The following is a 14,878-nucleotide window of genomic DNA, read 5'->3' on the forward strand; positions in this document are numbered from 1 at the left end:
GCAAAAATTGACAGAAGCAGAGAGAGAAAGGCAAATGCACAGTTACTTAAAATACTTAAGGGGCGCTTGGGGGGCGCTGTCAGTTGGGTGTCCAGCTCTTGGTTTCGGCTCAGGTCATGATCTCGGGGTCCTGAGATTGGGCCTGCATTGGGCTCTATGCTGAATGAGGAATCTGCCTTTCCTCTCCCTCCGCCCCTTGTCCACATGACCTCCCCCTACCAGAATAAATAAATTAATCTTAAATAATACTTAGAAGTAAATTTAATAAAAGATGTATAAGACCTCTACGCTGGAAACTACAGAACATTGCTTAAAGAAACAAATATTTAAAGAGAGAACCCATATAATTCCAGAACAATATCCAGAACAATTTTGAAAAACAAATTAAAAACAAAAAAAAAAACACAAAAAACCTGGCAGACTCATACTACCTGATTTCAAGAATTTAAGCTACGTGATCAAGACTGTGAGGTATCAGCAAAAGGATAGATAGATTGGTAGAACTGAAGAGTGAAGAGTCTAGAAATACATATCCATATAGTTCATCCTTTATATATACATGTATATGTGCGTGTATAGTCAGTTGGTCTTTGACAGAGACACAAAGGCAATTCAGCGGGGAAAAAGAACATTTTGAACAGATGGGCTGAAAAAGCTGGATATCTATATGGCAAAAAAGAACCTCTACCTCACAAATACAAGAATTAATTTGAGATGGATCATAGACTTCAACATAAATGCTAAAACTATAAAGTTCCTAGAAGAAAACGTAGGAGAATATATATATATATTTTACATTGGAACCATCTAAGATTTCTTACAAGGGATGAAAAAAAAAAGCATAAACCATACAAGAAAAAATGGGTAAATTATAGATTTCATCAGAATGAAAATTTTCTTTTCTTTGGTAGACATTGTTAAGAAAGTGAAAAAGCAAGCCACCAGGCAAGAGAAAATATTTTTAATACATACATTTAACAGAGAACTTGTGTCTAGATTACATAAAGCTCTTACTCCCTAAGAAACAACTCGTTTTTTAAAAATGTACAAAAGAAATGAATACACACTTCAAAAAAGATATATAAATTGGCAGTAAACACATGAAAATCACTCAACATCCTTTGCTGTCAAGAAGATGCATAGTAAATGCAGAAAGAGGTGACATTTCATACTTATTGGAGTGGCTGAAATTAGTAAGATTGACAATATCAAATGTTTGCTATGTGGAACAACTGGGATTCTCATAAATTGCTGGTGGAATGTGAGATGGTACAACCATTTTGGAAAACTACATGGCGTTTTCTTAATAAAGTTAAACAGGCATCTACTCAGTAATTCCATTCTGTGGTATTTACGCAAGAAAAATGAAAGCACATGTCTACGAAAAGACATAAATATGAATGTTAATTTGATGCTTTTTTCATACCCCAAACTGGAAACAACCCAAATACCCCTCAGTAGGAGAATAAAAAAACATTACAGTATATTCATACAGTGATTGTTACAGGCGATAAAAAAGAATGTAAGAATGACTCAAGCATAGTTAACATGGAAATCTCAAAAAAAAGATGTGGAGCCAAACCAGACACAAAAGAATGCGTACTCTTTGTATTTATATGAAATTCAAGAATAAGCAAAACTAAACTCTCTTGCAGAAATCCAAATATTGGTTGCTGGGGAGTGGTAGAACCACAAAGGAGCTTCTTGGGGTGACAGAAATGTTCTCTGTTTTGACTTCACTCTTTCTAGATTTTCATTTAATTTTTTATAAAAGTACTTAAAAGCCACTCTGCGTTCAGAGGGTATAAAAAACTATAGCACTTTAGCCCTCGAAGTATTGTGAGCACCATTGTTGTTTCATGCTTTTTTTGTTGTTAAAAAATCATGGTGGAATACCTAGCATCTCAAACTGCCTTGGAAACTCTCACTTAAATAAGAGATTTATGTGCATAATTGGGTTCAGGTGAGGTAAAGAACTGCTATAACGACACCAGGAACATAACTTTATTTTTCTTAAGCCTCAGAAGATGATTTCAAAAAGGTTCATTTTTCTGGAACATATTTACAAGGTTATTGGAAGCACTTTTTAAAAAATAAACGTTTAAGAAAACATTCTGACCATGCTGGTACTAGTAGGTCTTTTGGGGGCAGATGATGCTGTATTTTGTTCTTTCTTAATATTTCTTTCAACCCAAATGTTCATGTGGTCTTGAATTTTTTATTCTATTGTAGCTGAAGTTTACGTTCAAGACCTACTTTCCTTATGGCTCTCCGTCTCTTGTTGTGGTGCTGCTGCAACACCCAAAAGGTATGTGAAAGTTGGTTCTGATCATATTAAAATAATTTCTAAGAAAGAACATGGACACATCATGACCCTTCACTACCAGTCCTTTATCTATAAAACAGGGGAGATGGACTTGGTCATCTCTAACATCCCTTCAACCTCTCAGGGTCTCACATTCTGTGGGATTTTGATATGAGAATTTTCTGGACTTCCCAGTTATCATCACTTACCAAAAGAAAGGAAAAAATCATCCTCTCATTAGGTTTTGATAGTCTGCTCCAGATAACATAGGCCTCTACTGGTGCTAGCCAGATCCACCTGAGTGCCAGGAACAGGCTAAGATTTGGCTGAGGAAGACGTTTGTATTTCATTCTTTCTACTCTGTGCCACTTGTTACAGAAGGAAAGATAAAATGATGAACAAAGCCTAGGAAATTTAGGGGAAATTTCTCCTGAGTCAAGGGAAGACTTTTGAAAGAATTCAGTTAAGTGTATAGATCATGGCCTTCTCTAATCTCATTTACCAGCCTTCCATTGGCCACATCCAGTTGGGAAAGGGTTGATTCCATCCTTAACCCAACTGGGGTGGACTTGTTAGCATGTGCAGGAACTTGTGTTTAGGCTCCATTTCAGGCATGGAGAATAAAGTCCTTCTCATGGAAGCCTGGCATCTGAGGGAAAGGCAGAGACTCTGCCAGAGAAGAAGGCATTTTTAACTGTGGAGGGAAAAAGAAGATAGAAAGATCTGGTAATACTCCTTTTTTATGTCAGTTTTCCTTGCATTTTTTTCCCGAGACGTGAGTAAATTGATTTAATCAAGGAAAGCAGATGATTCAAAGTTTCAGAGCAATTTACAAAATCCAGTTCTTGTTCCTTTTTCCAGAAGCTGTAGATTCTCACCCAGAGTGACCCATCTGAGCCCCTCCGCTCAGGTGCGAGTGGTAGAGGTGATAATGAGGCTAAAGGAACCTGTGGTCGACAGTGTTATGAAACTCATCCTGTGGGAACACAATGAGAAAACCTTGATAACGAGACAGAACTAAGTCAGCATTTCTCTTTCTAGGGGTACACTTTACAGCTTAGGTCAGATTAGAGAAGCCTGGGCTCAGCCTGTGTGAAAAGCTGAATGAGCTCCAGAAAAAATACGGGAATTGTTAGTTTTTAAGTTGGGAAATCAATAAACAAAAGACTAAGGTGATACCTTGGGCATGATGTCAGCCATTTACCTTTTCCTTTGTGTGACTGTCCCAGACTTATGTCCAAACATAAGTAAGTGAATTTTAGCAGTAGTTCCTGCTATTCTTTTTTTCAGCATATTACTTTTGGGGGGTAAAATGTTAAGTTCACAAATTGAAGTATTTTTTTTTTAAGATTTTATTTATTCATTTGACAGGCAGAGATCACAAGTAGGCAGAGAGGCAGGCAGAGAGGGAGGAAGGGAAGTAGGCTCCCTGCTGAGCAGAGAGCCCGATGGGGGGCTCGATCCCAGGACCCTGGGATCATGACCTTAGCCGAAGTCAGAGGCTTTAACCTCTAAGCCACACAGGTGCCCCTGACGTATTTTTTTAATACTTTATTTACTTACCTGAGACAAAGAAAGAGCACAAGGAGGGGCAGAGGGAGAAGCAGGCTCCTCATCGAGCAGGGAGCATGATGTGGGGCTCAATCCCTGGACCCCGGGATCATGACCTGAGCTGAGGGCAGACGCTTAACTGACTGAGCCACCCAGATGTCCCTGAAGTATTTTTTAATAGTAGAATTTTCTATTCATCAGAAATTGATTTTGTGCCCACGGTAAAGACCTGTGGGGAGATCACTTATGAGCCCCGACTATCCAAGAGTTACAAGTAGAGGGGCACATGAAATGAGGGTCGAAATAATTAATACGAAGAAGAAAATGAAACGCCTCCAGAGGCTACCAGTGAAGTCTTACGGACATTCAAAGGAGGGAAAGATAACATATGATCCTGTATCTGTGACATTTGTGGAGTCGCTGGCAGTGCCTACCCCTTCACTTACATTATCCTCTGATGTATTTAATTATAGAATCTGTCACCACATGGAAACGTGGTAACTTTTTTAGATGTTGTTTCGAACTGCAGACACATACAGGTTCAGATGTGTCTAAAATCATAGGATAATTGTCAAACCAGAAAAACTAACTCAAGAAAGGACATTTGTTTGTAGGATACCGTGTATTATTTTCCTGGCCTTTTGTTTCGTTTAAACCTGAAATCATATTCTGAATTTATCATAGTCATAGAAAAACAGTTGGGCAGCCTATCCTTAGTTCCTTGTTGACTTTAATCACCATCTCCATGTACTTTGAAATCATGAATTGTCAGTGATGGGGTGGGGGATAAAGAAAAAAACCTGGGCTCTCTGCCCTACAACATTTCCAGTCCGAGGGCAGGCTGCTTGTGCGGTTTGTCGCTTTCCGTGTACCTGAGTTAAAGAGCCTGTGAAGTTCAGTTCTATGTAACATGAGGTTTTCCCAGGCCTAAGGGATGGATATCGGCTGGGAATAGCATGAGGCCAGTGGTGTGGGTCCCATGGACCAGGAGAAATAAGGCCTTTTTCCAAAGCTCTTCTGGTCTTAGCAGCAGATAGTCCTAATGGGTTTGACTTTTCTTCAGTTCCCTCTGGTGTGTCTCTCTGCCCACAGAGATCCCACAAGAACTGTGGCACCAGCCACTGAAACATATTTCCGAAATGCTCCGAGAAATAGTTGAAGACCAGACTCACAGGTAAGCAAATCCTGACGACTCCTAGGTCTGCATCGTAGTGTTCTCTCTTGATCCTGATCTTTACTTCACGGAGTAAGTAAAGTAAGTAAGTAGGAGGGCTGACAGGAGTCGGCATTACCGACCATCCCCGAAGAGGTAAGCACATTGCTGATTGAGGATGGAGGAAGCACATAGCCAGCTATACGTATCACTTTGAGCAGCTCAGAATCAACAGGTACATATGTAAATACCTTGTGTAGAAACTGTATTGGATTTTGAAATATACAAGCATAACAATGAGAAGAATAGACTGTGTAAGAAAGGTGGTGCCTACATGCTGCCCCGCCCCCAGCCACGCAGGAGAAGGGCAGTGCCCTCTGGGTCCCTTGGCTTCTCCTTTCCTCTTACTCTCAAGGGAAGAGAAATTATTCTCTTGCACAGTAGGATAAAATGCCCCCCTTTCCTCCTCTTTTTAATAAATGTGTGTCTAAAGTTAGAAAATCCATTCTAATATGAATTAATTTCTAACATGATACTAAGTACCCTCTCACATTATTTTCCTAAAAGCAATCACATTTGGGCTTTACTATGTTCTTTGTGGCATAATATCCTTCTGCTTCCTCTGACTTACACTTTTTGTAGAGTGTAAATATTTTATTTGTTGTCTCTACTAAGCTACTGAAACTTTGTCTTTATTTGTTCCTTCTGCCACTATTCCCTCTTGAAATCCTCTATTATCTCCTCACTGAGCCATCACAGTTTGGTTGGTCCTCCTTATGTTCACAGTCACTGATGAAGGCTTTGTGCCAGTTACTCACCTACCCCTCCCCAACAATAAATGAGGCAAAAAGAACTAGCAGCCAAGCAGGGTTAGAGTTTTGGCCATAGTAATGACCTGTAACACCTGTCAGCCCCATGTGCATCCTTTCCCATGTGCATCCTTTTAGGTTGTCTCTGTTGCAGAGCCAGACCTAGCCCCCAAACCCTGGGGGACTCCTACCTAACCTAGATCTGCCTTAAGTAGGTCCCAGTCTCCACCTGCAGAGAGGAGTGGGTGAACAGGTTTAGATGCTTTCTTAGCTGGCCACTGGGACTGCCTCACATGCTCAGTTACTGGCAGAAAACAGCAAGGACCAGGCCCATCTGTGCAAGCCGCACTCTAAGCTCTCATCCAGGTGCAATGCCCACCTGTGAGCGGGAAGCGTGAGAGAGCCCTGGTGCTCACGTTATAGTGAGGTCTGTAGGGGAGAGGCCCTGTGGAGCCTATCCCTTGCTTTTGAGACATCATAACCCAGCCGACCACTGAGGTGGCCCACAGAGCACCACATCTCCCTCCTGTGGGACAAGGAAGATTAATACCCTCCTTTCTTTTGTCTCCACTGTTCCACAAGCTTGGTTTTATAACATTTAATCACTTGTTCTTAGAACAGATACAGCAGGCCCAGATCCAACCAAGGGAGGCGCAGAACTCTCCTGTTCCAGGAGTTTCCCTGCTTCAGAAGGAAAGTTCTGAACTACCCTGATCTCAGGCCAATCCTGCTCCATTTTCTCTAGGGGAGATATTAAGCTGCTGACACTGTCACTGTGCATAGTAATGAGTCATTTCCTTGAGCAAAGTCTACCCTTTCAACAACCAGTGCACCTCTCAGTTCCCAGCATGACAAAAGGAAAGCTTCACAAAAGCTTCTAACTTTTCAGCTCGGACATACATGTGATGACAGCAAAGAATACAGTATGCAGCCTATTCAAAATTCCTAATTGCCAAAATACTGACCAGAACCCTGTGTTTTGTCAGAAAGGAAATAGTGCATGTTTCTGTCTGCGTCCCTTCCCTGGTCTCCATCTGGACCCACAGGAGCCCCCTCATTTCTTGCTCTGGAGCTGCCTGGGTGGCTGCCTCATGGCTGGGGGCCCCACTTTCCACAGCAGCCCAGCTGTGCAGGTCAGCTAGAAAGCAGAGGAGGCCTGCAGGTTCTCATCTTGTAGCATTCCTGTTGGTCATGGTCCTGAATCTTTCTTTGTCAAAGGCCTGTACTCACTCATGGTCCTTGGATATAATTTAAATGTGTGAAGTCCTCAGGGCACCTGGTGTTTTGAAAGACCTGCCTTTGATGGCCCTGTGATGGGTTCAGCATGGCATTGTGAGCTACTTTTCTGAGTCTAACTTGTATTCCTTGCAAGTTGTACTTCAGTGCATAAGAACAATTTAAGCCAATCATTCACAAACATTACAGTAGCTTTAAGAACCAAAAAGAGAAAGAAATCAAGTTGCTGGCTGCCATGTGTTTTGGTTCTGTTCCAGGTCCTACGGAGGCCCCTTTGAGTGCTGGTTTTTGTTCATTCACTTTGGAGGATGGGCTGATATCGCGGCTGAGCAGTTAGTGATGTCAGAAGCTGAACCCCCTGAGGCCTTGCTCTGGCTCTTGGCATTCAGCTACAGCCCATGTGACGGGAGTCTGCAGCGAGCACAGACCATGGTGGGTGGCAAGGCCCACTGCGTGCGGGGCTCTGGGTCCGTCTCGGGATCAGAAAGGATCCTGTAGGAAGGGGCCCTGTAGGGGGGTTGTCTTCTACTAACGCCCAGGCACCTAAGCACTGAGTGTTCACTGTGTTCATTGTGGAAGGAAGTCGATGTCCACCCAGATAGGTGTGTGCGTGCTGGGTGTGTGGTCGGAGACGTCTTCTTTCCTCACAGAGTTAACTAGAGATAGAACACTGCCACTCTGCTTTCTTCGGAGGCATCGAGTAGACGAGGCATAGCCCTTCTGTCCCCCACGTTTTATCTGTTCTTGCTTGGCCGCCACCTCTGCCCTCGTTTACAGATGCTCCTGGCCCAGGGGCCACGTCCTCTAGCATTTGCTTTGCAGAGTCTGACTGCTCTTCTGAGGAGCACAGTCCTCTCTCTAATCAGCAGCCCGGCCTATCTTGACTTACTGCTTTTTTGATCAGTCAACAGGTCCTCACATTACCAGCTTTGTTTAGAACTCTTATTAAAGTAATCTGATGTTAACCCCTTAGCTTCTGAAAAAGGTCTTGGGCATTCCATAAATAACAGAGCCACTAAGTGCTAGACTGACTGTCTGTGGCAAAGAGAGTTGTTGTTTTATGTGGAGTGTAATGATTACAGGAAGCCACGCTTTGATTAAAGGCATTGGCACCTCCCTTGCATACATTTATTTGCCAGTTTTTAAGACTTTAACTGCTAGCACTTTTTGCTAATTTCAATAATTAAAGAGAACAGGTTTCTTTATATTGAGAACAGTGCTCCTATTTGCTTGATGTTTTCCGTTGTTGGAAAAAAGCAGAGACTAATACAGATATGTCAGTATATTTTACTTGTTTAAAAGCTTGCATGGTAGAGGAAGGAAAGAGTTTTGGATTTTGGAAACTTGAAATTTGACGATAATTTATTTTGGATCAAAAATAGAACATTTTTTTTAAAGGATTTTATTTATTTGACAGAGAGAGAGAAATCACAAGTCGTCAGGGAGGCAGGCAGAGAGAGAGAGAGGGGAGGAAGCAGGCTCCCCCGGAGCAGAGAGCCAGATGTGGGGTTTGATCCCAGGACCCTGGGATCATGACCTGAGCCGAAGGCAGAGGCTTTAACCCACTGAGCCACCCAGGTGCCCCAAAATAGAACATTTTAAAGAAATTATCATAATCCACAAAATGTATTTGAGGGTTGCTGTATGATTAAAAAGAAAGCCTTCTATTTCCCTTTTAAAATATCAATTAAACTAATTAAGGGAACTCCTAATTCTAATTAAGGGAAATCCTTATTTTTAATTACAGTAGTAGTTAAAATGTATGTAGCAGTAAGGATTTGCAAAACCCTGTTATATATACTTTGATTGTTTATAAGCTAAGTTGGAAGGTTATGTGTTAAATTCTGTATTGATTATAAAAACTAACAGAGGTTCACTTTTGAACTATAGAGAAATAAATTGTCCCCCCCAAAAAATGTAATTTCTAGAAAGTTCTGCACTGGCATGTCTTTCTAATACTTAACTTTGTCTTTTTTTCTTTTTTTTTTTTTTAAATAAAACCTGTGCATAGTTCTTACTCCAGGATGCTTAGGCATACTGGATAAAAATAGATTAGCTCTGAGCACCTGGGTAGCTCAGTTGGGGAAGCATCTGCCTTCAGCTCAGGTCATGATCTTGGGCTTCCTGCTCAGCAGGGAGTCTGCTTCTCCCTCTCCCTCTGCCTCCTCCCCTACAGATCATGCTCTCTCTTGCTTTCTCTCAAATAAATAAAATCTCTTAAAAAAATAGATTAATTTCTTCACTCAGGCTAGTTTAGGGCCAGCATACTGGCTTCCGTCTTAGCTACCCTGTTAGAGGTGTCTATTCATCTTGTGATTGAAGCCACACTTCATGTTTGTGATCCCAAAGCCTCTTTCTTCCTCCTTTGTGCCCAGGTGGAGGCGCTGGTGTGTGTGACGTCCCGAGGAGCAAATGGGCCCAGTTTTCCTAGTTTAACTAGTAAGACATACCTCTCAGTCTCCTGGGTTTTTCAAGCTTTAATCCCTTTGATGGTCTGTTGGGTGACTTGAGAAACAAACTGTGAGCTGCCTTTGAACATGTGATTATTGGGAGATTTGAATGAGCCTGACAACATCTGTGCCTTTTCCTCAAAATGTGTCATTAAATCCAGTTAATTGCTCAGCCCTGATAGTAAACCGTGGCTAGAAGCACTGTCTCTCCGGCCGTCCTTGAGATTCAGTAATGAGGAAGCAAGAGCAACTGCCACACAAAGTCCCACCCTGCTCTCTGCAGACCATGTTCACTGCCAGCCGGTGTCTCTCTTCTCTTGCTGACTTTGAATTGGATCACAGTAAAAACAAAAAATGCCTGTGTTTTTGTATATCCCTAAGAATTAGGCCATTCTCTAACTTTGTCGTTCTACCTTGAGGAATTATCCTAGGGAAGTAATTAGAGAGCCATACAAAGATTTATGTGTAAGACATGAGCATTATTGTAATTGTAGATGTTACAAATGGCCTTAACTTTCAATAGTAAAGAACTGACTAAATAAATTGTGACATATTCTAACCATGAACTAGCATTCTGCCATGAAAAATCATGTTCTCAAAGACCATAGATACATGACGCGCTTCCAGTGCATTGTGAAAACTGTAGGAAAACATAGTGCTGTGTTCAGAAGGCATGGGAAGAAGATGAGAAGGATGCGAACCTGGTTTCCTCCATCTCCTCTGGAGAAAAGGGAGCAGGACCAGTCTGAGATTAAGTTAGATCAGAACTTTTATTTGGGTAGTGGGGTTATATGCTTTTTATTCTAATTCTACCGTGAGCATATGTAAATTTTCATAATGCAGGATAAAAAGTATTGCTTAGAAAAGAAAGCTTATGTCTTTTACCTAAAAACAAATTAAAAAGTATTTAAAGTTATGGACACGAAAGGCATTTAAAGGGAAAGATGGTCTGGAATGAAGACCAGTTTTAGGGAGTACTGGACAAAGGCAGAAAGTCAAGAAGATATTCTTCAGTCAAGAAGAAAATGGATATGAAGGCAGAGCTTCCTAAGCTCTGACATTTTTGTACACCATTCAGATAGTAGGAGGGTCTTGGGCTCCCATAGATGCCATCAGATGAGGGCAGGCTGGGCCCAGCTGACAGAAGCAGGTGGTGAGAGAGTAGCCCTCTCCTTCTGGAATGCAGCCATTCTCCGTGGAAGAGCCCCATGGTACAGTTTCTCACGGTCTTGGACTGTGGTCAGAATAGCTCACACAGCACTCCTAGTGTACTGGAGTTTATGACAGACTTCATTGAATGAGGCCCTAACTTCCGGGGTGGGGGGGACACAAAATCCATAAAATTGGTCATGGGAATTCTCAGAATAGGCCCAAGTATTCTTCCGAAAGTGACGGAACATAGCTGTTCATGAGTACCATGTGGCATTTTGGATCTATGGCTTTTCAGTTTTTTCTTTGTTTCCAAGTCACAACTTGATGTACCATTATAGCAAGCAGAAGTCTCAGCATGAAATAAGAATTTTTTATGCAAAAACAACCCACAGACCTACAACAATCACCATTATTATGTGCATTCCACAGACTTGTGACCTCTGCTTGGGCTTTTAACATGTATGAACAGACTGTCCTAGTGTCTAAAGCAAAACAAATGTGGGGTGTGTGTGTGTTTCCTTCCCTCAAAGATAGCAAAAGGCAAAAGGCAAACCTCATTCTTATCGGAACATTGGCTCAGTGGAGGTCCAGTTGCATGGGGCTTTAATTGATTTGTGGCTGTGATAGTGAGCGAGTCTTCAAGGAGCTTTTTGTTCTTTTCCCCACAATATAAAAATCTGACTGCATTCTGCTGAGGATTTTTCTCCATTTCCTTTCTTTAAAAAAAAAAAAAAAATCCTGGCATGGTGCCTTGGCTGCTTAGTGAGCAAGACGAAAGAAAAGTCAAGAAATTTCCATTACGCTCATTTGGGTTTGTGTGGAGCAGTGTGTAAGCTCAGACATGAGTCGCCTCTGTTTGCCTTCCCTCGGGCACCAGTCCTCTCTTCTTTCTGGAGGCTTGCTTCAAAGTCCCAAGTAAATCCTAGAACCGCGCCTGTCTTGACTCTTCCTTAATCTCTCACCTTATACTTCCCAGGCAGAGGTAAAGGCAGTGCTCATCCGCCTCAAAAAGCTGCTTGGAAGTCCTAGTCTCTCAGCCAAGGATCTTCAGGCAGCAGCTGCAGAGAGCCGAGACAGAGACCCCAGACCACCTTTGTGTCAACAGCTCATCAGGCGCCTCCTCCTGAACTTCCTGCTCTGGATTCCTAGAGCCCATGTGATTGCCCGGGAAGTCCTCACCCTTGTAAGTCTCCCCTTCTATAGCACGCTGTCTCACTCACATTCCAAGAAAGGGGTGGATTGTCTCTAGTGAAGAGGCCAAGGGTCTGGCCTTTGACAAGGGTGTGTACCAGGGTGCTTTCCAAACATGGATGGGCAGGACAGTTGGGACCCCAGAGCCTATCCCCTTGCAACACCTTCATGACATGGAAGAGAAAATGGAGGCTCAGAGAAAGAAGGGGACTTCTAGGTCACAGCTTGCTACCAGGGCCCATAGCCAAAGCTAGGTCTTATGTGTCCCCATGTACTTCTTCTTTTAGTTACATTGCATGACTCCATTCCCCTCATGAAGAGGAGTAATTCTTCAGTGAGGTGTGTTCACTGTAACAATCCAAAGAGTTTTGTTTGTTAATTTAAAAAAAAATGTATATTTGCTATTTACAATGAATTCCTTCCTGAAACCCAGAAGATGTGAGGGATAAAGAATGGTCCAAGTCAGAAGTGAGTATCATTCATGGCATTGGATTAGGTAGTGACTTCTTGGATAATGTCACCAAAGGCACAGGCAATGACAACAAATAAGTCAATTGAACTTCATCACAATGAAAACCTTTTGTTCATCAAAAGATATTAGTAAGACAAACTCATGGAATGGGAAGAAAACATTTGGGAATCAAATATCTGAAAGGGTTTAGTATCCACAGTATATTGGAAATTCTTACAAATCAACAATAGCAAAAATCTAAATCCAAGGTGGGCAACAGATCAAAATTGACTTTTCTCCAAAGATAGACTGATGGCCATTAAACACATGAAAAAAATGCCCAACATTATTTGCCATTAGGGAAGTGCAGATCAAAACCCACAAAACCCAAAATGATGCACACCCACCAGGATGGCTATTATAGACAAAACAAAGTGGAAAAGAACAAGTGTTGGTGAGGATGTAGAGAAATTGGAACTCTCAAAAAAAAAAAAAAAAAAGAAAGAAAGAAATTGTTAAGTCTCATATTTCCAGTTGGGAATATTAAAATTGTACAGCTACTGTGGAAGAGTTTGATGGTTCCTGAAAAAATTAACCAGAGTTACCATATGATCTGGCAATTCTATTTCTTTGTGAAAGAATTTGTAGAATTAAACAGAAACTTAGCCACCCATGTTCATAATGGCATTACGCGCAACAGCCAAAGGTGCGAACAACCCAAGTGTCAATCAATAAATTTATTAATTTATTAATAAATTAATAAAGTGTGGTCGGTATATACAGTGGGATATTTTTAAGCCCTACAAATGAATGAAGTTCTGATACATGGTACCACATGGATGAACCTTGAGGACATTATGCTGAAATAACCAAGACACAAAAGGTTACATACTGTATAATTGATTTATATGAGGTACCTAAAATAGCAAATTTTTAGAGACAAAAAGTAGAATAGAGGTTACCAAGAGCTGGGCAGGGGAGAGGGATGGAGAGTTTGTTTGGGATAAAGGCAAAGTTTTAGAAATGGATAATAGTAATGGTTGTACAGTATTATGAATTTACTTCCTGCCAGTGAGTTCTCCATTTAAAAATGGTTAAAAGAGCAAGTTTAAAAAGCACCCACTTGCTGGCTCTTAGAATTTTTATTTGCTTTTGTTTCTATTTTTTATTAACTTGTAATATACATACAGAACATGAATAGCTTGATTAATGTTCATAAACCAAAAATAACTATGCAGCCAGCAACCAACTCAAGAAAGGAATGTTCCCAGCACCCAGACAGCCCCCTCTTGCTCCCTTCCCCAGGCAGGTTCTGTTTGAATGTGAATATGAGGGGAGTCCCAGTGATAAGTGGGACTGCCAAGAATCTCAGAAGCCAGCACTGGGGAGGTTCTCTTCAGTCCTAGTAGAACAGTCAGCATGGAGCAGGCAGGCTGCAGCAGCCAGCCTGTCAGTCCTGCCTCTCATGTTCAGACAGAAGTCCTCTCAGGAGCCTGGGCACTGCCAAGAGCAGAAAAGGATTCACCTGTTACTCATGCTGGGTGCCTTCTCCTCAGCACCCACCCCAGCACAAAATCTATTGTATACTTTTATACAGTGCATACCTCACTTAATTTCAAGTCTGTTTAGGGTGGATGAACTTCATAGCTGAAAGCTAAAAAATGTCCCGCGTGTCCATAGACCTCAGTACCAACTAACGTTTTCTCTCTGGCCAGGTATAAGTATAATAGTTGCTTTTCAGCCACTGCCTCAGCCAAGTGATCACGGTCAACGAGAATAGTGATAAGTCATTTTGATTATAGCTACCTTTAGGATAATGTGATGAAAATGGCACTTCTGTGGTCTTCCTCCCCAAAACCTGTAGCCCCAGTCTAATACTGAGAAAAGTAATTGACAAGTCCCAGTTGAGGGGCATTCAACAAAATACCTACCCAGAACTCCTCAAAACTGTCTAGACCATCAAAAAAAGGAAAGTGTGAGAAACTGTTGCAGCCAAGAGGAGCATAAGGAGACTTGAAAATTAAATATAATGTATCTTGGATGTGATCCTGGGACCAAAAAGGGACATCAGGGGAAAATTGAGGAGATCAAAATGAAGCTTGGCCTTTAGTTACTAAAAGTATATCTATATCGGTTTATTAATTGTGACAAATGTACTATAAAATTAAGATGTTAACAATGGGAAAACTGGTTGTGGAAGATACACGATCTCTCTGTATTATCTTTTCAGTAAACTATAAATCTAAAACTGGTCTAATATTAAAAGTTATTTCAAAAAGTCAGCCACAGGCATTTTTGAATCATGAAAGTGTTGGAGGTATTTTTGTCACCTGAAACTAATGAAATACCATGAGACAAATGAAAATGGAATCAACTTTCCAAAATTAATACAGCAAAAACAGTTGAAAGAGAAGTTCACAGCAATACAGGCTCCCCTCAAGAAACAGGAAACCCCAAATACACAACCTAACTTTTACCTTTATTTCTAAAGGAACTGCAAAGAGAAGAACAGATCCTAAAGTTAGTAGAAGTAAGGGACTAATGAAGATCAGAGCATAAATAAATGAAAGAGGCACCACA

The 14,878-nt window shown here is 41.4% G+C and overlaps 1 protein-coding gene across 5 annotated transcripts in view; it reads left to right on the plus strand.

Moving 5' to 3' along the window:
• FANCC (FA complementation group C) overlaps nt 1-14,878 on the plus strand; it is a 284,060-nt gene that overhangs the window by 247,466 nt on the left and 21,716 nt on the right. For all 5 annotated transcript variants that reach the window (XM_059412307.1, XM_059412308.1, XM_059412309.1 and 2 more), the window contains 4 exons: nt 2,233-2,308; nt 4,949-5,030; nt 7,312-7,486; nt 11,633-11,839. In XM_059412307.1, coding sequence (XP_059268290.1) covers nt 2,233-2,308; nt 4,949-5,030; nt 7,312-7,486; nt 11,633-11,839 — 540 coding nt within the window. The remainder of the gene's footprint in view (nt 1-2,232; nt 2,309-4,948; nt 5,031-7,311; nt 7,487-11,632; nt 11,840-14,878) is intronic.

The sequence above is a fragment of the Mustela nigripes genome, chromosome 9, assembly GCF_022355385.1.
Source record: "Mustela nigripes isolate SB6536 chromosome 9, MUSNIG.SB6536, whole genome shotgun sequence".
NCBI lineage: Eukaryota > Metazoa > Chordata > Mammalia > Carnivora > Mustelidae > Mustela > Mustela nigripes.